Source organism: Pituophis catenifer, unplaced genomic scaffold (genome assembly GCF_029215685.1).
Source record: "Pituophis catenifer annectens isolate HBS135680 unplaced genomic scaffold, rPitCat1.0.hap2 SCAF_1, whole genome shotgun sequence".
NCBI lineage: Eukaryota > Metazoa > Chordata > Lepidosauria > Squamata > Colubridae > Pituophis > Pituophis catenifer.
In genome coordinates this window covers 285352121-285377697 of record NW_027256881.1, presented here as the reverse complement: position 1 = coordinate 285377697, position 25577 = coordinate 285352121, and the positions used below count along the sequence as shown (strand labels likewise).

At 40.9% G+C, this 25577-nt stretch overlaps 1 protein-coding gene across 1 annotated transcript in view; it reads left to right on the top strand.

The window, feature by feature from the left end:
• The first annotated feature begins 263 nt into the window (after nt 1–263).
• INAFM2 (InaF motif containing 2) overlaps nt 264–25577 on the top strand; it is a 52974-nt gene continuing 27660 nt past the window's right edge. Inside the window, exon 1 of the mRNA XM_070940146.1 lies at nt 264–1033. Coding sequence (XP_070796247.1) covers nt 291–647 — 357 coding nt within the window. The 5' untranslated portion in view covers nt 264–290 and the 3' untranslated portion in view covers nt 648–1033. The remainder of the gene's footprint in view (nt 1034–25577) is intronic.

The following is a 25577-nucleotide window of genomic DNA, read 5'->3' as shown; positions in this document are numbered from 1 at the left end:
AGGGATCCTGCCGGGGCCGGTTGACGATCTCAGCCGCAGCTGCTTCCAGCTCTCGGCCCCGCTGTTCCGGCCGCCTTTGGGAGCTGCCGCCGCCGCCACCGCCGTTCTCTTCCCACGAGGCCCTCCAGCTGCGCATCTGCTCCGCCGCCTCCTCTTCCTCCTCCTCCTCCAGCAGCCTCGGGCAGGTTGTGATGTGATCGGCGGCCCGTCCCTTGGGGAGGCCCATCCCCAGCGGGAGTCTCAGCACGACGGAGAGGGTGGTGGAGCAGCGGGCCAAGGGCCGCGCCCCCATGAAGGAGAAGGAGGCGGGGGCGGCCGGGGAGCGGGGCAAGCCGGCCACTTACACCGGGGACAAGAAGGCGCGCATGGCGGCCAAGACCAACAAGAAGTGGGTGCGCTTGGCCACCGTGCTGGCCTACGTACTGTCCGTCTCCTTGGCCGCCATCGTGCTGGCCGTCTACTACAGCCTCATCTGGCAGCCGGTGAGAGGCGGCGGTCAGCCGCACACCCAGCCCCAGCCGCCCGAAGCGCCCCCCAGCCCCGTCGACCCGGGAACCAGCAACGGAGAGCGTCCGGCGGCGCCGATCGAAGGCGAAGGTGGCGACTCGTCTGCTCCGGTCAATCCCGGCGACACCTCGAATCCGTAAGGACTCGTTCCGGCCCGGGAGGCCGGAGGCACAACTCCCCCCAACTCATCGGACGGCACCGGCGGCGTCGGAGCCCCTGATCACGGAAGGCAGGAGGCCGCCAGTGGGAGAATCGCGCAGCCGCCGCGGGAAACGGGACCCTGGACTCGACTGGACTTGTTCCCTTGCAACCGCCCGGCCGGCCCCCGCCACACGACCCCGCAGCCGCTGTTGTGGACTCCGAGGGCCTGGAGGTCAGAGACGCCTTTCGTTTTACCTCGCCCTCTTGGCAAGACTCGGGCAGGGAAGACTGGAACGGTGTTAGCTTTTTTTTTTTTTCTTCCCCTTTTCCAAATATGGTTTATTAATCAATAAATACTGGGGGAGCCACGTGAAATGGAGCTCAGGTATGTCAGCCTCTCTGAAATGTACCCGATGCATTTCCTTTGTATTCTTGTGTATAAATTCTTTGTATACAGATGCACTTAATTAATGCATAGAAAAGAGCTATAGAGTCTATATTCTGTACACACATATATTGGCAGAGCAGATGTAAATGGTATTCAAAGGGCTATGGGGGGGGGGAACCTACTATGAAATTCACATCCAACCTGGGGCAGAAGTTGAGGCCGCTTCTGTAAGACACAAGGCCAGTCATTCTGACTTGACCCAAAGTTTTATTCTTGTTCGCTTCACATGTATTTTCTTAGACATGGGTTTCTTGATTTTAAACCAGAATGAACACTGGATGTCATCTGCTGTAAACATGGTCAGAAAATAATTTATTTCAGAAGTGTTAATGTTCTCCCTTACACCCCAATCTTACGTCTGAAGACAGGGGAGAGTAAATCTGTTCCTGACCGTTCTTAGCAAAGCTACATTGGATTTGATGCTCGTTTAATTAATTCTGTGCTATTTCTGTTGTGTGATAGTTACTCCTGTTCAGCCTCAAATCTTGAGACTTTAAATGGGGTTAACCCTAAGGTTTTAGACCTTCCGATATCACCATTTTCTATTTGGATCATTCTTCCAGCAGTGAGTAAAAAAGAGTTAAAAGATATCTCTTCTGAATCCCCACATCTTTCTTTTTCATTCACCTGGATGTTTGGGACAACTACTGGAGCTTCTTGGAACAAGTAAATTGGATATTTAATACTATGCTGGTATATCTGTTGGGTCTGCAGACCAGAAGTGGGGAAAGCCAGCCCTATTAGTAGTTCCAGCATTACATCAATAGTAAAGCAGCTATGCAACCTCCTTCATAAGTAATTCAGCCTTTCTCAACCTGGCGCCTTCAGATGTGTTGGATAAAAATTCTTGTCATCCCCAGTCAATTGACTGGGTTGGCTGGAATGATGAGCTTTGTGGTCCTGGACAACTAGAGGTAATAGGTTGAATAAGGCTAGCCTACTGTTTCCTTTGGACTAGCTTTAGAAGCCTTGTTTTTTATATTTTTATCTTATATATTAGAAATTTAACTTACAGTATGAGCTGACACCTTTCATGATATAGCTGAAGGATTTAATGATGCTGAAAGGCTAAAGCCCACCATTCAGGCATGACTGATATTCAGGCTTATTTACAAATAAATCTTTTTCTTACAAATCTCATAGTGTACATTTTGCTAGATTAATTTTCTTGCCATGGGAAAGTGGGAAGTCCTTCTAAAGGCTACTTTCTGCAATGTTCTATAGGCAGATCAGTCTTCGCATCAAACACACACACACACAAATACACTTGCAGAATGAATCTTGTGACCAATTAAAGGCTCTTTGTTATTTTGGATCAAGCCAACTAATATGGCTGCCCCTCTGGAATGTATACACTTTTAATGTGTCACAGATATGTTTTACTGGTGCAAGTGTTCAAGTCAGATAGCAACTCTGAATGTCAGCTACTAATCTGTGGAATTTAAGCAGAAAAAAATATTCCTAGAAAAATACAACCTATGAAGTAACCCTTAGTTCACTGGGCACCAGTAAGTAAGACAGTGAAAACACATTGTGCAATTCTATACGTGTTTATTTAGAAGCAAGCCTGGGACTTTACTGGCACAAGCTTATAAACTTAGTTTGGCTGCTTTCATTGCAGTTTGTTGCCCGATGAAACCAGGGATCCTGTCTGGATATATGTCGGGGGTTGGTTTCTTGAATTCAGCATGTTATTCCATAGCTAGTAACTGAACTAGGAAATCCCAAAAGCCAATGTTTTGCAATGAAGAATATGCTAGTAGGTGTTACAAAAGAAGGGCAGAGGCCTTTAAGGGAAAATAAAAGACAAAAATGCTATCTTTATTCTAGTAAATAAAAATATGTGCCCTTAGAGGAATTTCCACTATATTTTTTTATATGTTGTATATTTAAAACTGTTGGTCATGTATTTTAAACAAGCAAAGACACTTGATGTGATTTTGGGAATGATTACATTCTTGGAAAGAACAAAGCAAAATGTTGAGAAAATTGCTATAATGTCTAAGCCATCCAGCCACTTTACTTTGTATTGTTATCACTGAACATCAGATTTAAGTTTAAGGTTGTAAACATGCTCTAATATTGTCTATATCTAATTCAGCCATGTAAACTATGTCTGCATTCAGAAGTTCTGTATATTTTTTAAAAAAATATTTTTAAGGTTAAAAAATACATTGAGAGATTTCTGCCTAAAAAAAAAAATCATATGATTTTAGTTTTCTTTTTCTAAACTCATTCATTCAGAGAATGTTAGGCATGTCATGTCTGTTCGCAGCTACAGTAAATGGGAGCACATTTCTTCACAAGGAGCAAATTGCTTGCTCTTTCAATTTTTGAACCTGAAAAAACACACATATCGTACTGTACTCACTTTAATATTGTATATAACTCTAAACAAAAGGGTGTTTCTGTTATTATGGAGAGGACACACATGGCAAGGAGGGAGGTCCTCTTTTGTCCTGACAACAAACAATGCTGGAGTCAAAAAAAAGTTGCACTTGAAAAGAAGAAGCTACATTTTTGTAGCTGGAATAAACCTACACCTGACGTGTAGGTTGTGGCCACAAGATTTAGTGTGCCTTACGTTGCAAGCCATGACCAAAAGAATAATAAAGACATTGCCACTTAATTCTGTTTCCCATCTGAAAAATGCCGATGTTTTCACACAATACAATAACCTGTAGAATTTATGTAAGAGCACATTGCTCTTTCCCAACACGTGTCTGAAGAGAACACATGAGAAGATTGCTGGGGGATCTTGTGCCGGTTTCTGTCTCTTGGTCCAGCTTCCCTCTTAGGATTGTAATGAAGATAAAATGGAAGAGAAGGAAAACAGTTTGCTATCCCAGGCACTTTTGAGGAAAGGAGGAGCAGAAAGATAACTGTAAAAACATTATTTCCTCTGCAAAAAAAAGTTATGTTGTACACAAATGGAGCCTTATTACGTATACTTATGTTCTAAGAGGGATTAGATCTTTGTACATTTCAGACAAGAATCCGTTCTTGGGAAATTTTGCCTAAATGATCTGGAGTACGTATCCTCTTGCTCTCAAAAGAGATTTGAGTGGGAAAGAAAGGAAATAGACTCATTAGGAGCCATACGGGTCATCCCCATTGGAGCATCAGTTTACAGGAAATGTATGTTCCCAAGATCCCGTGGGAGAAATCAGCCTTCCCAAGTTACAGCTTGCTTTGTGCTCTTCCAATATGTTTTATGAAGAGTCTGCTAAAACTGTGACCATTGCGTCCGGGAGTCCAAGAGGGAGTAGATATTCTGGGCAGTGGGAGCTGATAAGCGTATTTCTTCTTAATAGATAACAACTTACTTTCTGAAGAGTTGTCAACAAAGCAGTTAATGACAGAAAAAGAGAATTAAATGCAATCAATTAAATGCCATTTACTACCGGTAGTTCTTGACTTACAATGGTTCGTTTAGTGACAGCACTGAAAAAAGTAATTTATGACTGACTGTTTTTCATACAGCTGTTGCAGCATCCCTATGGTCACGTGATTAGATTTAGATGCTTGGCAACTGACTCATATTTATGACGGTTGCAGTGTCCTGGGATCATGTAATCATCTTTTGTAATCTACTGACAAGCAAAGTTCATGGCCATGGATTCGCTTAACAACCGTTTTACTAACTTAACAACTGCAATGATTCACTTAACAACTGTGACAGGGAGGGTTGTAAAATGGGGCAAAACTCACTTAATAAATGTCTCACTTAGCAATGGAAATGTTACGCTCAATTTGTGGTCATATGACAAGGATTACCCATATACACATTCCATTTTAAAAATGACTCTTAAGCAAGATAGATGGAATCAATTAGAAGTGAATATTTGTAGCTCAGGGTTGAATTTAGGAGTCCTTGGTGCTCCCTGAGATTGGTTGTTTTCTTGCAGAAGTTTTATTGCCAAGTAGATAACATCATGGAATATGTTCACTCTGAGAGACTTCCAGAAAGGCTGTTTGCTAGAGAAGAGCAATTTGACCCACTATAAACTGGGTCAAACCCATTGACCAACTATAAACAACAATTGCATGTTTTAAACCAGAAACGAAGAGCATTCCAGACATTCCTGAGCTCAATACATTCCAAATATACCCCCAAGCTATTTTCTAAATATAAAAAGGGAAGTCTGTTCCCATAATTTTGCATTGCTTCATGATGGAACTACAATTAATGGCAATGCTGATGATGGAAGTAGAGTTATGCGAATTATTTTTAGAATGCAGTTCAAATTGGAATGGATTATTGTATCATAGCAAAATGGTTAAAATTACATGTTAAGAAGATGGGAAATAGTTGTCTTCAGAAGTGGAATTCATTGTGATCATCATGTCTTTTTTTGAAAATTTTACATTTTGCTGGCACATACTGGTAGAAGTAATCATTCTTGATTCCCGTGCCTTTCTTCCCTTCCTCCCTTCATTTTATTCTTAGCAGTTGAATGGCCTTTATTTCATCCCATTTAGACTGTTGAACTATTTCAACAATATTTACTGGTTGTATCTCAAGTACCAAAATCCTGATAAAGTACTTTGTTCACAACCACAGTACGATCCATTTTGAAATATCTCTAAAAAATCAGCTGTACCCTGATTTTTTTACCCTGTGAAACACCATATCTAATATAACAACATGACACTAAGCAGGGATGGAATGTCAAAGATGTCTGAATGACAAACATTCCACTGAATTGTAGCCATGTAGGTAAATTTTCCAGGTTGTTACTAATGATGCAATTATGTGAATGATGTTTTATGAGTTTGGCTACTTTTATGCTAAACAGGTTAAATCAGAGGTTGAGGTATGTTGTGTTAGATATCCAAGACTGTCACGGTGCAATTCATGACTTCTTAAAATTATGAAGCCTATTAAAACCTAATGCTAGAACCAACTTTTCTGACCCTTCCCCCCAGTCTCTCCCCAAACAGTGCTGTTGTGCAGACATCTGGATTATGCCTCACCTTTTTTAGCAAATGAAGTGTTCATTGTTATGGTCCCAGCTGTTTCAAGCAGCCAGGGGCATGTTATAACAATTCATGTGACTGAAATAGCCTGTCTGCTTATTAATTCTTTAACACATCCAAATGTTTTAGTTCATAGGAGATGAGCTAACTGTAAATTGTAAAAGCTGAATGGAGAATTCTGGTTGCTCAAGAAACCGTGAATGGCCTGTTGAGATCAGAGAAAGGATGGGACCTGTGCAACGCTTCCTGTGATCCTGGACCCAGTGATCCGATTGCACATTACTCTGTTGATGCTTATAAGAATCCTTTCTGTTAATGATAACAACTCCCCATTTTTTTCACTTGTAAACAATACAGAATTAGAGATAACCGTGCACCACAGTATCTTCCAGCTTGGGTTGTTACAATTATAGCCAAAATCCCAAATAATTTTGTAATTCTCTTGTGCAAGGTGAGTAGTCTGAGACCCCAAGCCAAAAAGCCTTAAATATTTCACTTTACTATGCCATAAGGAGACAACATTTAAATATATGTGACTAATCAAATCACTTATTGGTTTAATGGCATATAAATTAAATGTAATCAAATATAATTTAATCAAATCTGAAGTTGTATTTTTCCTTAGCCCCACTCTTCTTTCACCTGGACTTGCCTACTTTTTTTTTCCTGGGAGATTTTATTTTATTTATTTTATTTTATTTTTCAATTTATATACCGCCCTTCTCCCTAAGGACTCAGGGCGGTGCACAGCCAGAATTAAGAACATGAACTACAAATATTAAGAACAATTAATATATATATATAAATTTGGCCCAGAAATTTAAAAATCACAAACCAATTAAAACATTTAAAAAAATTTAAAAATTTCTTCTTAAGATGTAGCCTATACAGGTAGTCCTTGACTTATGACCACACTCGGGACTGGAATCTCGGTTGTTGAACAAAGTGATCAGATGACTGCCTATGTGGCTACTTCGCTCAGTGATCACAATCCCAGCACTCCCAGTTATGATCATTAAGTGATCATGCTGGTCATCAACCAGACAGAGCAAATGTGAAGTATCTTGGGAGAGGGTGGGGGATGGCGGGTAGGGGGGACCTTGGGGGGCACTCTGCTTGGCAGCTGAAAATCCTCTGTTGAAATCTAAGCCCCTTGCCCCTGAGCAAAGAGATACACAAGGTCTGCACCAGGCTTCCCAGGGCCTCCCCCATCTGCTTGAGGCAACCCACCCTCCTTACCTTACAGCACTGCCTCTCTGCTTGGATTTCATCTTCCTCTCATCTCATCTCAGTCAATGGGCTGGCTGAAAAAGCTGCCTGCCAAAGTAGTACAGTTCCCATCCATGCACAGAAAGGAACTTCTTTGGTGGGCTACAGGAACAGAGCCAAAATCTTCAGGATTTCAGCTCCATTTCTGCACCCTAGCCAAAGGAGTTCACTTTCTGTCAGGAGGCATCTCTTTCAGCCAGACCCCCAAAATGAGAGGAAGTCCTCATGGCAGGCAGCAGCAGCTTGCAATCTTCCCTGCCAGCTTCCTCATTGGCTTTCTGGGGAAGCCTGCAGGAGAAGATTGCAAATGGCAAACACATGACCACTTGTTAACCGGTCGTAAGTGCAAACAGGTAGCCAAATATCCATATCACAATGGTGATGATGCATCATAATTCCAGACTATCAGTAAACAAATAAGGACTAGATGTAGTTTGGAAAATTGAATTTGAATTTGTAAGCAATGCTTTTCTCCACCTACTCACCCACCCCTTTTCCTAGCTTCAAATGAATATGGCACATCAGTGAAACACAACATGGCATTTATCCTGCACTAATGTACGTATACTCTGTGGATAAATACTGGAATCTATGTTTCTAGTAAAATTATAATACTGCTTTTTTAAATTAAAAAAGCCAAAAATTGTGCAGAAGTATATTCAAGGGAGTCGTGCTGCTCGTTGCTAATAATATCAAAAGTAATGTCCAGTAAATGCTAGTGTGCCTTATGTGTAAAGAACTTTTACCTGACTGTGTACCCTATTCATAAGGCAATTCCAGGAGAAAAATTGTATTTTCTCAGGTACCCAGTGTGGGAAATCGTGAGATTTCCAGCAACAGAAGAGCAGCTTTCAACAGAGATAATTAGATGATGTTGTGCACAAGTGAGGAATAAGATTGTGTGATGCGGAAAATTGTGTGATGCGAGATTCCCAATTATATAGTTAGCTATGTGTAGTTTTTAGTTGCTATTTAGTTTGATTGAGCCTGAATGCAAATTTGTGAAATTACCTCCCCAGAACTTCAGAAGGTGATTGTAGAAACTGAAATGCGCTTGTAATAGGGATGGCCACATTGCCTAGAAGTCTTAGTTTCAGAATCCATCAAAAACCTGCAGGTCTGATGTAAAGATTCTGTAATACAAAGGCTTATAAGTGATGTATTTTGATATCCTGTGAGACATATGTTCTGGCCCTTGCTCAATCAATCAAGAGAAACAACTGACTAGGGAGAGCAAAGAACAAAAAAGATCGGGATTTTGGTGAGTTGCTTTTGAAATAGCTCAGCTTTGGATCAAAAATAAAATAGCTCAAAATAGAAATAGTACCTTTTCATCTTCAGGGATACATTAATCTCTTTGAATTGTTCAGAACTGGTTCACTGTGCGGCATAGTGCTTAATGTACCATTGTGCAGCACTTAGTGCCACAGTGCCATAGGCACCAGAGAAAACCAGGGTCTGGTCCATTTTCAACCACAGAAGCTCAGTAGATGGTTTTCTGTTACTCTCAACCCAACCTACTACACAGGGTTGTAGGGAAAATTAAGGTGGCAGGTGCAATATGCACACCAAGTTATTGATCTAATTATGGGCTATTGTTGTCTAACCAACAAATAACTGTAAGTGTAACCTATAGTGTTCCAGATGTTTCAGACCTACAGGAATAACCTGTAGCTTTCCAGATGGACCTTCTCAGCATCCCTAGAAGGGAAAATCAGTGGTGTAGGATGCTAGGAGTTCTACTGCTGGAAACATTCAAGGAGGAGAAATTGTGATGGCGTGAAGAAAAATCAATCAAGCGGTTCCTACATGGTGACAGTGACATATGAAAGCAGTCTCCAGCTAGAAACTGCCATTTATAATTCAGCCTATAAACTTATCTAGTCAGTGTCAGTTGCTAAATTGGGAATATAAATCTGACCAAAACTGTTAATTGGAAAGCTGATTTTTAAAGGGAGGCATCATCTGGGTTACAAAGACTGGCACCGAAAGAAGTCATCAGTTGTGATTTTGATTTTGCCTGGGAAATTGTATCAATTCCAAGCATGATGATTTAGGAAAAAAAAAACCCAATTTGTAACCAGGTGACATGTAGTAGCGATAGTATAATGATTGTTTAAAGAAAAAACAAAGGCCATGAAATGCTAATTACATTGTTTAATCAAACATTTTGTCTGTCCTTTTCCAAAATATTTTTTTTCTCCAAAATGAATGTTTTCCTTTGGTTTGGTAATTTTGCATTTACTCCTACCCTTACAGCCAGGCATTCCTGAAAATATTTTGTCCAAGTTCCAAATGATATTTTGTCTACAAAAGGATCCCACTTCAAAGGACAACTTCGCTCTTCAGATATTACTGATAACTGTTGAGTTAATTTTCACACAATCATCTGTTATGTAAGGTGAAAAGGCTAGGGGACTATCTTCCAAATTGGTTTTTTAAAAGGAATTCTCAGGTATCAAGCTGACTTTAGATGTTCTAAATCAGTGTTTCTCAACCTTGGCAACTTTAAGATGTGTGGGTTTCAACTCTCAGAATTTCCCAGCCAGCATGGAACCATTATAATGAATTCTTACTTATGGCAACTGTTGGACCACCATTGCTCCTAATCTTTCATCCCTCAAAGTATTTAAAAATATTTTTAATTCTTATTTTTCTTATGATTTCGACACAGGGTTGGCTTTATGAAGTAACCATAAAGCAGCACTAACATTCCTTTAAGATGATGGTGAGGCTCTGATGTCCTGGGTTTACTCAGGACTCCAAATGCAGAATACAGGTAGTCTCTATCAACTGTGGTGAAAATTCCAGATTTCATCCTTTCCTGTTGCCTGCATCTATTTTTTGGGATGGGCAAGGGGGAGAATGCAGAAAGAAATATACAATACTTACTGCATATTTGCATTTTTATATTCTACAGATTATATTAAATTGCAAAAAATGGAATCAGCCCTGAGTACTACATGCCTTTTAGATTTGGATAAAACCACTTCCACTCTGAGTTGCTGCCTACTTTCCTGAACAAATAGAGTAGCTATGCCTTACCCGAGCATTGTGCTGCTTTGTCAGCTTTCAATAGTCTTCCCTGTCTTTTACTTAAGGTTTGCATTTTGGCATTTAAATACTGAAGTGTTCCTTAATTAAAGGTTTTATGGGTTTCTTCAGGCTAGCAAACCAATTAGTGTCAGTTTATCCAAGGAGGAATTGATGTGGAAAAAAAATGATTTAATATCACAGTTGCAGTGAAATTGGTGCAACGAAATTGCAATTTTACAACATAACTCTACTAAGGTATCATGCTGTAAAAGTGCCCTAAAAGAGCTATCTTTTACTGATGTAATGAAATATCTAATTCTACAGTAGTTCACATTTAGATAAATTGAACGTAAAGCACAGCAGCCAAGAGTTTCAAAGCAAGATTTTGCCAATGTGCTCCAACTGTGTAACTGTAATTGAAACAGTATTGATCTGCATGCTTTTTGAACTATCCCTTGGTGAAATAATGAAATTAAGCCTAGCATCGTATCTTCTTTTTAGCTGGTGCATCAGAATTGGATTTCCCTCTCATCTGTTAATTTCTGGAGTCACTTTTGTTCTAAAAGAGGCCAACTCAGATAGACCTAATCACAGTTCATGAGTAGAGGGTGGGAGTGTGCAGGCTAGGGAGAGGTAGATTTCTAGAAACTGCATTTCTCATGACTGATGTACAATTGTTTATTACTGGGGATGATACTTCTTTTATTACACATTAGATGGAGCAATATTTCTCATGTAAGGCAATAAAATCCCTCTTCTCTCTTTGGAGATTTCAAAGAAGGTAACCTGTATTTTATAACTGCGTTCTTTCAGTCTTTGTTCTAGTGCATGGTTGTCTTTGAGATTCAGCTCAGCTTTTTATTCTTGTATTAGATTTTGATCTGCTGGAATATTTGGAAAAAGAAGATGGAGAAAGACTCTGCTGAATAACTAAAGCATGTAGTAACCCTTCCTTCATCTTGTCTTAGCCTGGAAAATAAGCAGGAATGGGTTGGTTAACGTTCGGATGGCAGATCACCTTATTTAGCTGAATTAGAAAGTAAAGTCATCATCATCATCATCATCATCATCATCATCATCATCATCATCAACCTGCCAAAAGGCAACAAGAAATCTCTTTTTTAAAAAAGTTTTTTATTTTAAACACATTAAAACAAACACAAAACAAACAACACATATATACTGTATATATCATTTTTCCGTTCAGCTCATTTAAGGTGATCCTTTCTTATTATTTACATATATTCTAACTTTATCTTAATCTACTTAAATAATCTAATTGCCTTTATGTCGACTTCTCTTTTCTTTGATCTTCAGCACATTCAAGCAATATTATCACAAAAATAAACAATAAAGTATTATTTCAGTTCCCCCTTTTTTCCTTTATTCCTTTTTTTCATTTTTCATTTTCTCCCACCAATCATACCATCTGTACCATATTCTATAGTAATCTGTGTCCTCTCTTTCCTTAAATTCCTTCGTAAGCTTGTCCATCTCTGCGCATTCGAGGATTTTTTTAATTAAATCCTCTTCTATTGGTGGACATTCCTTCTTCCAGTTTTGCGCATATATTATGCGAGCTGCTGTTAATATATGTAGTGTTAAATATTGTATTTCTTTTGTATAATTTTCTATTGGAATCCCTAGTAGAAATTGCTCTGGCTCTCCCTTTACTGGTTTCTGTATTATCTCCTCTAAAAGTTTTTTAACTTTGGCCCAAGATTGTTTTGCCACCGGACAAGTCCACCAGAGGTGATAATATGTTCTATAGTTATTCTTGCAATTCCAACATTTCGGTGAACTACCAGGGAACATCTTTGCTATTCTAGCTGGCGGAAGAAATCTCTTTCATACTGTCATTAGAAAAACTAAATGAACATGAAGCAAGCAGGAGTTGTGGTTAACTTGAATCAGAATTAAAATAGAGCTGGGAGGGACCTTGGAGGTCTTCTAATCCAGCCCCATGCTCAAGCAAGAGATCCTATACCATTTCAGACAAGTGATTGTCCAGTTTCTTCTTTAAAACCTCCAGTGATGAAGCACCCACAAAAGGCAAGCTGTTCCACCGGTTAATATTTTATTTTATTTTTTTTACCAAAATGAAAAGGTCAAAATCAGGGTAAAGGAATGTAGAGGATTAACAGTTATTTTGACACTAACTATTCTAGTGTTGATGGTTCCTATCAGGCTTGAAGTGAATCGAGTTTCTCTTAAGGGAACCTGGTAGCAATCATAAGGAATGGCTGGTTGGAACATGGAAAGAGGTACGCGATGTGGCTTGTGCATTTGCACTCATTTGTTCTTTTGGCAACTTTAACTCCTTTCCTCAAGGCACGCTGGCCAACTGCTCAGTTATAAAGAGCAAGTAGCATTGCACTGCATGATTTATAACACCCTTCCCAAAGGAATTGGACTACAATTCCAATCCTGGGTCAGAGGATAAGTAGAACATACAGAAACTGTAGTCCAACATATAAGAAGGACAGCAAATAGGGGGAAACCGATTAATTGCATAGCTTTCTGTGCTTATGTAATATGGGGAGGGAATGGGAATTTTGCAATATCCTTCCCCCAGGAGTGGGAAGGGAATGGGGATTTTGCAATATCCTTCCCCTGCCACGCCCACCAAGCCACACCACACCACACCCACCAAGCCACGCCCATAGAACCGACAGTAAAGGAATTTGGATTTCACCACTGGCTGAGAGTTACTGAATGAGTTCCTATGGCTGCGTATCTCACTTTCAGGCTGGGTGTACATTGGTTGGCTACAAAAATGATGCCACAGCTATATGGCTATAAAATTTACATAGGGTCCAGGACTTGGGAAAGCATAGAGTAGCACCTGCGGTTGTTTTTTGTTTGTTTTTTTGTTTTAATTTGATTTATATGCCGCCCTTCTCCGAAGACTCAGGGCGGCTTACAATGTGCTCAGCAATAGCCTTCATCCTTTTGTATATTTATACAAAGTCAGCTTATTGCCCCCACAAACTGGGTCCTCATTTCACCTACCTTAGAAAGGATGGAAGGCTGAGTCAACCTTGAGCCTTGGCGAGATTCGAACCCTGCAGTAATTGCAGGCAGCTGGTCTTAAGCAGCTTAATAACAGGGTGCCTTAAACCCTTGTACTACCAAGGCTCTTGGTTGTCTGCGTAAACTTATCGGATTCTGCTTTCTTTGAGAGCACCCTACTGCGATGCTGTTTGGAAGGCTGCTGGAGAACACGGTTCTTCATGACTTGAATTTTACTTAGTTACCAGCCAATCCTTGACCAATGGGTGGCCAGTAAATACAGGTATTTTGCCCAATTTTACAACCTTTGTGCCCCAGTTGTTAAGTGAATCGCTGCAGTTGTTAAGTTAGTAACATGGTTATTAAGTGAATCTGGCTTCCCCATTGACTTTGCTTGTTGCTTGTAAGAAGGTCATAAAAAGGTGAACACATGATCCCGGGCCGTGATAAATATGAGTCAGTTGCCAAGTATCCAAATTTTGATCATGTGACTATGGGGATACTGCAAGGGTCGTAAGTGTGAAACGTGATCATGAGTCACTTTTTTTCAATACCAATGAACTGTTGTAAGCTGAGGACTACTTGTACATGGAATTCTTACAAAAACCCTCTATTCCAAATATAATCTGCTCACCCACAAGAAGCAGGACAAGAAAACAAGCTATAAATTCCTTCCCCTGAGATGTTAAATGAGTAGGAGTCCACAGTCAGACCATGCTTTTTCTAAAAGGCAACTGGGGGTTTTTTTCTTTGAAAAAAAAGGGGAACCCCCTAAGAAAGTCCAGCTGCCTCTTAGAAAAAGCACCTTTAGAACAGGAGTGAAATGCTCCCGGTTCGGACCAGATCACCCAATCCGGTAGAGATGACCAGTACTGATAGCGAGAACCAGTAGCAAAAATCCCTGCCCCCCCCACCATGCCCAGCTGAGCCGAGCGATCATCAGAGGCTTTTTTTTTTATTTTTAAAAGCATTTTTTCTACAACCTCTTCGGCCGAAAAAATGCTTTTAAAAGTAAAAAAAAAAAGCCTCTGATGATCGCACGGCTCAGCTGGGATCGTCAAAGGCTTTTAAAAGCATTTTTTCTACAACCTCTTCGGCCGAAGAGGTTGTAGAAAAAATGGTTTTAAAAGTAAAAAAAAACAAAAGTTGGCCATGCCCACTCAGTCACATTACCCCCCATCAAGCCACATCTACAGAACTGGTAGTAACAAATTTTACATTTCACCACTGCTTTGGAACAACCATGGCCTGGATGATTGAAAATATCCATAGATATCCACAAACAGATCTGCTCTTCCCTTTTGGAACCCATCTGGAAGGGTCTGTGCTTTCCCAAGCAGACTTTGGAACACGTGGTGTCACTGAAAAACGAATAAGCCTATAGCTCAGCAATTATAAGGGAGCCGAGGTGGCGCAGTGGTTAGAGTGCAGTACTGCAGCTACTTCAGCTGACTGCTAGTTCAGCAGATCAGCGGATCAAATCTCACCAGCTCAAGGTTGACTCAGCCTTCCATCCTTCCGAGGTGGGTAAAATGAGGACCCAGATTGTTGGGGGTAATATGCTATTTAGTATACTGTCTTTGGTGTAAGCCGCCCAGAGTCCTCGGAGAGTGGGCAGCATAGAAATATGAATAATAAATAAAATAAATAAGGAACTTAATAGAGAGCAGTTGCAGCAGTCACTTGTCATATTGTATCTGGATTCATCAAAAGATGTTAAGAAAATAGGGCAGTCTTTTTCTTGACCCAACTGCTTCTATCGACTGCTAAAAAGAACGGTGTGTTTTGAACTTCTGAGGCCAACACAACCACATGATCACCTGAATTGCCTCCGATACTTCAGAGAAAACCCCCAACTGGGGCCACACATTTGTTTTCAAGGACAAAGAAAGGATTTCTGGATGATGAACTGCAGGGCCACTGCAGTATTTCTGTATCTGGGAACATGAAGGAGACAAAGAGAGCCCTGGTAGCGCAGCAGACTAAAGCACTGTTATTAACATCAGCTGCCTGCAATTACTACAAGTTCAAATCTCACCAGGCTCAAGGTTGACTCCCTTCCATCCTTTCTAAGGTAGGTAAAATGAGGACTCAGATTGTGGGGGCAATAAACTGACTTTGTATAAAATATACAAAAGTATGAAGGCTATTGCTTAACTCATTGAAAGCCACCCTGAATCTCCGGAGAAGGGCAGCATATAAATCAAATAATAAAAAAAAAGAACGTCACTCTGTAAACATCAACAAGTTAAGCTTCCTGTTAATTTCATGGAACTTTATATTTATCCATTAATTGAACGTGGTAAACTTTGCTAAACTCAAATTTCTGCACTTTTTTTCCTTTTAAAAAAGCCATAACACTTCATTTGTCAAACAACATTTATTCTATAAAAACATTTCCCATATTTCTGGAAAGGTTCATTCGCTGCCCGTCAACAATCTCAATTAAACACTGGAAAACAAACTAGCCAGCATCGTATTTTTCTAAAGATAAAAGCATCACATCAGGTTAATGCAGGCTCTTCAGTTCAATTTAACCTTGTAACTTAAAATTGATTTTATAGTACTTGCTTCTCCACAGGAAGCTATAGTTTATGAACAGTAGGACGGAATAGAGGTCAAGATCTTGACACATAATCATCGGTACCTGTGTCCCAACTACAGTATTCAAGAAAGGTTATAACAACTTAACTGCAGTAAAACGATACAATTTTGTAATGTAGTGATGCAGAAATCAAAGGAGAACAAATACATAGCAACCATCGGGAGTCTTGTAGGCAATATCTTATATTGCACCCTGTGTCTTTAAATCTCACCTGCTGGTGATCTTATTTTTATATTCTACCATTGAATCTCTGGGGACAAAAGGCTGAATATAATTTTCTTTTCCAAAAATATGTTTCACTTGGAACTTAATGGAGCCTTTAGAAAGTCGAAGGGCATGTCTACAGTCATTTCAACAAATGAAGAATACTGCCAGGATCCTGGCAGGATAGAAGCAAAGAAGAAGACATTTTTAACCAATAATGTGGAATTAATGGATAACATCTCTAGACTGAAACCCACAGCACTTCTTTGAGAGCAAGACCAGATTCATGCCCAATACATTTTTTACACCAGACTTCCTTTTTTCCCTTTCTGAAACTGAGATATTACCTAGAACCAGGAGTGAAATCCAGCAGGTTCTGACAGGTTCTGAAGAACCGTAGCAGAAATTTTGAGTAGTTCAGAGAATCGGTGGCAGACATTTTGAGTAGTTCGAAGAACCAGTAACGGAAATTTTGAATAATTCAGAGAACCGGCAAATACCACCTCTGGCTGGTCCCAGAGTGGGGTGGGAATGGAGATTTTGCAATATCCTTCCCCCAGGAGTGGGGAGGGAATGGGGATTTTGCAGTATCCTTCCCCTGGAGTGGGATGGGAATGGAGATTTTGCAGTATCCTTCCCCTGCCATGCCCACCAAGCCACGCCCACCAAGCCACACCATGCCCTCCAAGCCACACCCACAGAACCAGTAGTAAAAAAAATTAAATTTCACCACTGCCTAGAACCATTTTATAGGCTTCTAGAAAAGCCATGAGAAACAATTAAAAATTCTCTCCATTTAGAGTAAAATCAAACTTGAAGGAAGATGACTTGCTATATTCCAAGGCTCTTGGGATATTCTCCAACAGCCTAATCTAATGAAGCAATTTGGCTGGTTCAAGCCTTCTATACAACATAATTAATATACTTTAATGTATTGTTGGAAGAGCAAAGGATGGGAATTATGTTTAGGATTGCAATAAATTGTCACTGCTTGTGCCTCTTCCAGGCACAGAAATATGTTCTGGGGAATGTTGCCCAAGTTGAATAGAGAATTTCAGGATATTCCCTGGTGGACTTCCCTGTAGAAAGTGGACTGACTGATATCAGGAAGGTGCAGTCAAATGCAGAAGGCTAGCGTTAAGGAGGGATATGGTCTTCTGTAACCAGACTTGCTTCATCAGTTTTTAACTGAACTTTAATAAATAACTTATTGTTTCTAATAAATAATATAATATACAGCTCATAGGGTAAGCACCTCCCTTAACCATCCTCTTCACTTCCCTCTCCTTGCAGATAGTTCTGGCTTTTGGGGGGAGGGGGGAGGACAGGGCAATTCAGACAATGGTGCAAAGGGGGCAAAGTCATGTCACACACATCATTGAAGCCAGGATCTTCCTTTAGGGCAGGGGTCTGCAACCTTAAATATTCAAAGAGCCATTTGGACCCGTTTCCCACAGAAAAGAAAACACTGGGAGCCACAAAACTTGGGTGGGCATGGCCAACTCGATGTCACTCACTTCCACAGTCACATGCCCCCCCCCAGCCATGCCTACCCAGCCGGTCATTAGGGCAGAGAACCAGTTGTTAAAAAACACCAGGAATCACACAATCTTTTTGCCATATCTCTCTTTCCCCTCTCTCCCTCTCTCTGTATCTCTCTTCTCTGCCATGACCGCTTCTCCATTCCCCGCTGTCGCCCTTACCTTCTCAGGCAAGCCGAGGAGTGACCGGAAGGGGAGGGCAAGGGGCGGGGCCAGCCAATGGTGGGATCACCTGACGGAGCCACAGCAGAGGGCCCAAAGAGCCACATGCGGCTCCAGAACCACAGGTTGCTGACCCCTGCTTTAGGGGAATTGATCATTTGAACTTTTTTAAACTGCCCAAGACTGTGCCAAAACCTATGTGACCCTCATAATACATTTGTTTGCAATTCTTGAAAAAGTCTAGATCAGTGTGTTTTTCAAACTTGGCAACTTTAGTGTTTCCCAGAAATGCTGACACTGCTTGTTTGGAATGCACATGTCTTTGCATCAATATCAAAGCCACCCATAAAGTAAATATAAAACATATCTGATTTATCTATCAATCATATGATATGGACAAGAACTGTACTAAGCTGTCTGTCCCCTGGGCATGTACCCAACCATCAATTTGCTTTGATGAGATGCCAGGCAAGGAACATCTATTCACGTAAACGAATAGTATTGCTTCCCTCATTAAATTAGGAAGTTTAATTATAAATCACAAGCATAAGACCAGGGAGGTTAAAGAGAATTAAGTATTATGGGAAAACCTTAATGAACTATACTCCTAAATTTGCTCTGCCCACTGCTGTCCACTCCCACTGTACTGTCACAGTTCTTCAAAGCTCCAGTATAACTCTCTGCCTCCCAGACTTACCTTAGTCATTTTATTACTAAGCTGATAGTTATTTCTTCCTAATTATCCTGAACTTGTCCACTATTTATAAAACTCAAGCAGAAACACACTCAGTAGAAACATTGATTCATTTCAGAAATGACAGTTTATCCATTGTCCCTACTTTTTAACTAAAATTTAATTATGAATTAAAATAAAGTGCATACAGCAGGTAATATGCCTGCAATATGGATATGAGGTGGGAAATCCAAGTTTGGGATAGCATAAAAGTGTGTCAGCCTTCCCAGGCAGACTAGACAATGAGCTAATTCTATTTTATTGTAAGGATACATTAATGGAATCTTACAAAACTGATAGTAGAAATCTCCTCCCATCTCTGTTGGTAATTTGTAACTGCCCTTACAGTTTTGTAAGTAAAGGAAGTTCCTTTATGACTTTCTTTCTCTGCCTGTTATACAGCTGTGGGATTTGCCGCCTCTTATCTTATCTTGGGTAGCATCCCTTCCTCCCCTCCTTCATCTTTCAAGATCATTCTGACATACCGTACATCTGTCAGGGCAGGGGTGGGTTCTACTTACCTTTACTATCAGTTCACAAGAACCAGACAGAACCGGGGCAACCCACCACTGTGACAGGGTTTCCTCTCTTTCTTGGAAGCCCCTGCTGCCCCCCCTCCATCCTGCCCCCAGAGATGTGTGCTAGGGAATGCTGCTAAAATTGAACAAACAATTTCAGGACATGTATGTCCAACTTGGCAGATGGACATTGCCTACAGTGGCAAAGAGGGAGATTGTGTTCTTGGCCTTTTGTAAAAAGACTTGCTTTATCAATTCTTTGTTCTAGAAATCAAAAGAGTCCATCAGAATGATCTGTCTATAAAAGACTGATGAATGATAAATGAAAAGAATAGATGGGGTTTTTCCCCATCCAGAATCCAGAACTATTATTATCACTGCTATTCGCTATCTTGCTGGCCTTCAGATGGCTTGGACTTCAACTCCCATCATGTTCAGCTAGTGCAATGGATTACCATATGGGTAGAGGACAGGGATGGGTTCTACTTACCTTTACTACTGGTTCGCAACAGGGCCGCGCGTGCACACTCGCTTTGCTCGTGCGTGCTCTTCTGCGCATGCACAGAAGCATTTTGATGATGTCGGGGTTGGTGGGCGGAGCCTCCCGCCAGTTTTACTATCCGTTCTATAGAACCGGTGCGAACTGGGGGCAACCCACCACTGGTAGAGGACCAGTTTCAGACCTTCTTCTAGTAGGGGCCATTTACAGCATATTTATCACAACACTGGAATTTCTAAGTCAGCTTTCCCCAGTGTTATGATAAATATGATGTAAATGGCCCTTACTAGAAGAGGGTCTGCAACTTTTTATATTCCTCTTACCACCCATCCACCCAAAACAAAACCAGTTACTTGCCAAATGCTGACAGAATGAAACAGTTGTCCAGAACCAGGTTTCATTGCCCTGATTCTGACTTTGAAAGTCTGGGTGTGCTAATCACTAGAATGGAGATTTTTGGTCTCCAAAAATTACTAGTGACCTTGGTGAAGTTCCCTTCTGACTAACATGATCCATGCAGTCTTATGTTCTTTTCAAACAAGAAGGATTTTCTTTTCTAATATTTACCTTTACCTCTCTTACACGTTTACCCTGTGCTATTCCTCCCTAAGAGAATTCTGCAACTTCATAACTGCCCAGTTAGTATAACCACAAACACGACTGTGGAGTTACAGTCTTGAAAAACTGGACTGGACTGCAAGAGCTGTAAAATTTCTTAACATGGTACTGGGGAAAGGCATAAGGGGATAAGGTGTCAATGTGATGATGAATTGTATCCTGATAATTTTGAATTTACCAAGTCTGAGACATTACAAGGAAACTCATTTTGCTACAGTAGATAAGGTCACCCTGGACTCATAAATGTGACATGATGATATGTTTGCTCTGTCTTACGAATTGGTTCTCTATCAACATCAAGAAAAGAGCAGGCAATATTATTCCACATAGCCAAAGTTTGATGCTATATTATAGACTGAACTTTTCCCCCTTCATGTCTAACAGACATTCATTTCTTTCTTCCTATTTATATTTCCCCCCCTTTATTTTACTACTTGTATCTCTTGAAGTAAATAAAAATTATTTAAAACTGAAGGGCACTTGGCTAGCTTTTGCTTTGTGTGCTTTCAAAGAAAATTTAGTTTTCCAGGCCTATCATTTAATGACTTTTAAAAGTACCATTATAAGAAGAGAAACATTTCAAAGCTATATTAACCAGAAGGCTAATGCACTATAGGCTCCAGGGTCAGCTGCCTATTAGCTGTCTAGTAGAAGGCTCAGTGATCAAATAGGTTCAGGGCCTAGTGATACCTTCTCTATTAAATTACTTAATTATTTAAATAATTAAATTTAGAGACTGTCCAACTCCTAATGATTCTGGATGGCTTACACTTAAAAAAAAATAAAATAGTGAAAGGAATCATAGACTTCCAGAGGGGGAAAAAACATCCATAGCATCCCGAAGAAGCAATTGGCAGGGTTTATCACTCATCCTACCCCAAGGCTAGGGAGAATAGCCAGGACTTAAGAATATTGTCAGAATGGGAGCCATACGGTTCTCTGGAGGATGTTATTCCAGGGGGCAGGTGCCACGATAGAGAAACTCTATTATTGTTGTTATAATCTCACCCCAGACTCATAACCATGACCTGACGATGGGCATTTATTCTCTCTTATGAATTGGCATCTTAGATAGTCAAGGGCTGGGTGGCTCAGCAGACTGATAGCATTGTGATTAACACCAGCTGTCTGCAATTACTGTAAGTTCGAATCTCACCAGGCTCAAGGTTGACTCAGCCTTCCATCCTTTCTAAGGTAGGTAAATTGAGGACCCAGTTTGTGGGGGCAATAAACTGACTTTGTATAAATATACAAAAGTATGAAGGCTATTGCTTAACACATTGTAAGCCGCCCTGAGTGCCCGGAGAAGGGCGGCATATAAATCAAATTAAAAAAAACAAGCAAAATAATAAGGAAACGGCCGAAATTAGTGAGGTAAAGATAAAGGTTCCCCTCATACAGTGGTGACTTGCTCCCGGTTCAGTCCGGTTCTTGTGAACCGGTAGTAATGGCGGCGGGAGGCTCCGCCCACCTGCCCCGACATCATCACTGATGATCTGCACATGCACAGAAGTGCGCGCGTGCGCTCCCATTGCGAACCGGTAGTAAAGGTAAGTGGAACCCACCCCTGCCCTCATGCATATGTGCTAGTTGTTCCTGATTCTAGGGGGCGGTGTTCATCTCAGTTTCAAAGCCAAAGGGCCAGCGCTGTCTGAAGATGTCTCTGTAGTCATGTGGCCGGCATGACTAAATGCCAAAGGCGCACAGAACGCTGTTACCTTCCCACCAAAGGTGGTCCCTATTTTTCTACTTGCATTTTTTATGTGCTTTCGAACTGCTAGGTTGGCAGAAGCTGGGACAAGTAACGGGAACTCACCCTGTTACGTGGGACTAGGGATTCGAACCGCTGAACTGCCGACCTTTCGATCGACAAGCTCAGCATCTTAGTCACTGAGCTACCGCGTCCCAATTAGTACAAGCCAGAAATATCGCTAACCATTTTCCAGCACAAAATGTCACTGGAATAGCTAAACCATAATTCAGGAGAACGAAAAGGAAAACAAATGGGACCTTCAAAGCAAAGGACCTCTTCACTTGTATTTGTTACCAATGCCATTGCTTTGGTAACAGACAAAGTGAGATGAGTCTGTGTTGCTGATTTAAAAGTTAGGCAGGCTGGAATGGGAGCACAAAGTTCTTCAAAGTTCCAAAATTTTAAGTGAAAGGTTTTTAAAGGTTGCATACCGTCCGTGATACAAGAACCGGCTGTCTGGCTTCCATCAAGATGTAGGCAGTGACATTCTATTCTTGCTGAACATTCTGAACTACCTTTAAAGGCAATCCTATGTAACAGAAATTGCAGCAGCCAAGTCTGGAGATTATTCTAAATGAGAGGAGATCAAACCTTGCTGGATTGGTTCCAAGTGACATAAATTACAAGCTGGTGAAAATTATTATTGTTAATCTACACTCTGAAACAATAGACACAGAATCATAGGGCTGGAAGGGACCTCCGAGGTCTTGGAGACCTTTATACTATCCCTGGTTGTCCAAGAGTTATGTAAGAGCCTTGGTGGCGCAGCAGACTAAAGCACTGTTAAGTAACACCAGCTGCCTGCAATTACTGCAAGTTCAAATCTCACCAGGCTCAAGGTTGACTCAGCCTTCCATCCTTTCGAGGTAGGTAAAATGAGGATCCGGTTTGTGGGGGCAATAAGCTGACTTTGTATAAAAAAGAACACCGCTTTGGGGGGGGGAAGCCCTACTAAGCAGGTATATACAAAAGTATGAAGGCTATTGCTTAATGCATTGTAAGCCGCCCTGAGTCTCTGGAAAAGGGCGGCATATAAATCAAACCAATAAATAAACAATAAATAAATAAGCCAACTACTGTGGCAATCTTTCTTTTCCTATATCTAAAAACTGGTAAATAAAATAAAAGTAATTAGGGTAACCTACTGTATAATTGAACAATTGAGGGCAAAAAAAGAAGGGGACAACAGAGAATGATGTGCGTGGATCAGGGGTGGGCTGCTGGGGGTTCGCAGGAGTTCGGGAGAACCTCTAGCTAAAATTCTGTTCAAAGGACCCCCAAATTCCACTCCTGGCTGGCCCCACCCACCCCACTCCGCCCCTCCCAGGAGTCCCCACGTGGCCTGTTTTGGATGCAGGTAAACGAAAAATGGGCCTACCGGAAGTTCGGGAAGTTCGGGAAGTTCAGGAAGGCCAGAAATGGATTCAGAGAGCCTCCGGAGCCTGGGGAGGCCGTTTTCGCTCTCCCGGAGGCTTGAAGAAAGGAGGAGGCAGGAGGCCGACTAGGCCACGCCCACCATGGCCACACCCACCCAGCAACTAGGCAGAGAACCCCTTGCTAAAATTTTTGAAGCCCAGCCCTGGGCTGGATGGAGTCACTGAAGCAGTCTGTCTATAAGAGTTGTTCATACAACTACCAGAAAGTAAAATAACAAAAGATACTTTTTCTCAGATTTGGCAGAGCATTTCACTGCAGGAGTATGTCCCTTGACAGGTCCCCAGTCAACAAAACTGAATCTTGCAGGCCCATGCTTGTACTGCAAAACATTCAATAAACTGGAGCATCACAAGGAGAATTTGTTTAAAGAGCCCATCAGTGCTTCTCAACTCAGCCTGTAAATGTATGGACTTCACTTCCCAGAATTTCCCAACTAGATGCTGGTATTTCAGAGAAAGGGAGACAATTCCCATTTCCAAATCTTTCAATTTGGTTCCAAAGGCTCTGTTTCTAAGGACTGGAATGAGAGGACAAAGATGATTCTTGTCTTTTGACTTCTTTTTCATTCACCCAAAGCCTTTATAAAAACTTTATTGCTTCTTCAAACTTTCACTTGATTTTGAGGTAAATATGCCTGCTTGAGGGAACACAGCGGCTAAGACACTGAGCTTGCTGATCAAAAGGTCAGTGGTTCAAATCCCTAATGCCGCATAACAGGGTGAGCTCCCGTTACTTGTCCCAGCTTCTGCCAACCTAGCAGTTTAAAAGCACGTAAAAAATGTAAGTAGAAAAATAGGGACCACCTTTGGTGGGAAGGTAACAGCGTTCTGTGCACTTTTGGCATTGAGTCATGCCAGCCACATGACCACGGAGATGTCTTCGGACAGTGCTGGCTCTTCAGCTTTGAAACAGAGATGAGCACCGCCCCCTAGAGTTAGGAACAACTAGCACATATGTGCGAGGGGAACCTTTACCTTTATCTTTTATGCCTGCTTGACCCAAACTTCTCTGTGGTCGCACCGACCCTCTGGAATGAGTTACCCACTGGGCTCCGGATGGCCCCCGACCTCCACACTTTCCGCGGCGATCTGAAGACATGGCTTTTTCAGCAAATTCCCTGATCTGCCGGGAGTTTTAATTGCTTGGGGATTTTAAATTGGATTATTTTAATATCATTTTATTGTTGTGTTGTTTTATCTTGTGAGCCGCACCGAGTCCTACGGGAGAAGGGCGGCATATAAATACGATAAATAAATAAATAAATAAATAAATAAATAAATAAATAAATAAATAAATAAATCACAAGGTTTGTTTTTTTCCAGATCAAAATAGAATGTGCTTAATCAAATAAACTGAAAGCCACTTTCCTATGTCCCTCACAGATTATTTTTGGCTTTATTTCTGTGAGAGTTGGGGGGGGCGGGAGAAGAAGGACAGAAGCCATGTTTTGACCTCTGAGAAAGAAGATAGTATTAGGAAGAGACCTAGACTGACTCCTCCCTGATTCAGTGAGGTGTACAGAGAGCAGGAATAAAAAATACAGACTAGCAATATTCTGTTAATATAGTCTCAGTATAGTATCTTGATAAAGTATAGCTCTTGTCTCCCTATGGAATCTATTTCCTGACCTACACAACTTTGAAGTGTTGGCAATTTCAGATATACATATAGTAGTCTCCTTTGAAGTAGATGAGAAGGTGCTTACACAATTAGCATTGGCATAAGTAGCGTTTGAAAAGTAAATTGCAGTCATAAAAGTCCAATGAAGATTAGGAGTCTAGAGAACAGGACAGGGAAGGTTGACCCCTGCAACAGTCCTTATCAAAAATATGAGTTTTTAATTATATTTATTGGAATAAAATTTCTTATTCCCAACTAAATAGCATTGAAAAGTAAAGGGGTGATTAAATAGATTATTTAAATATGAAATCTTATGTAAACTAGGATTCCAATCAAGATCAAGCCCACCACATTTCCTATTTAGTTATATGAACCATTAATACAATTGTTAGTTATGTGAATATCATCTTGGCATTGATTAAATGATGAACTAAATGATACCCATGCATGCAACAATACTAAAGAAAGGGAAACCACTAACCTGAAACATATAT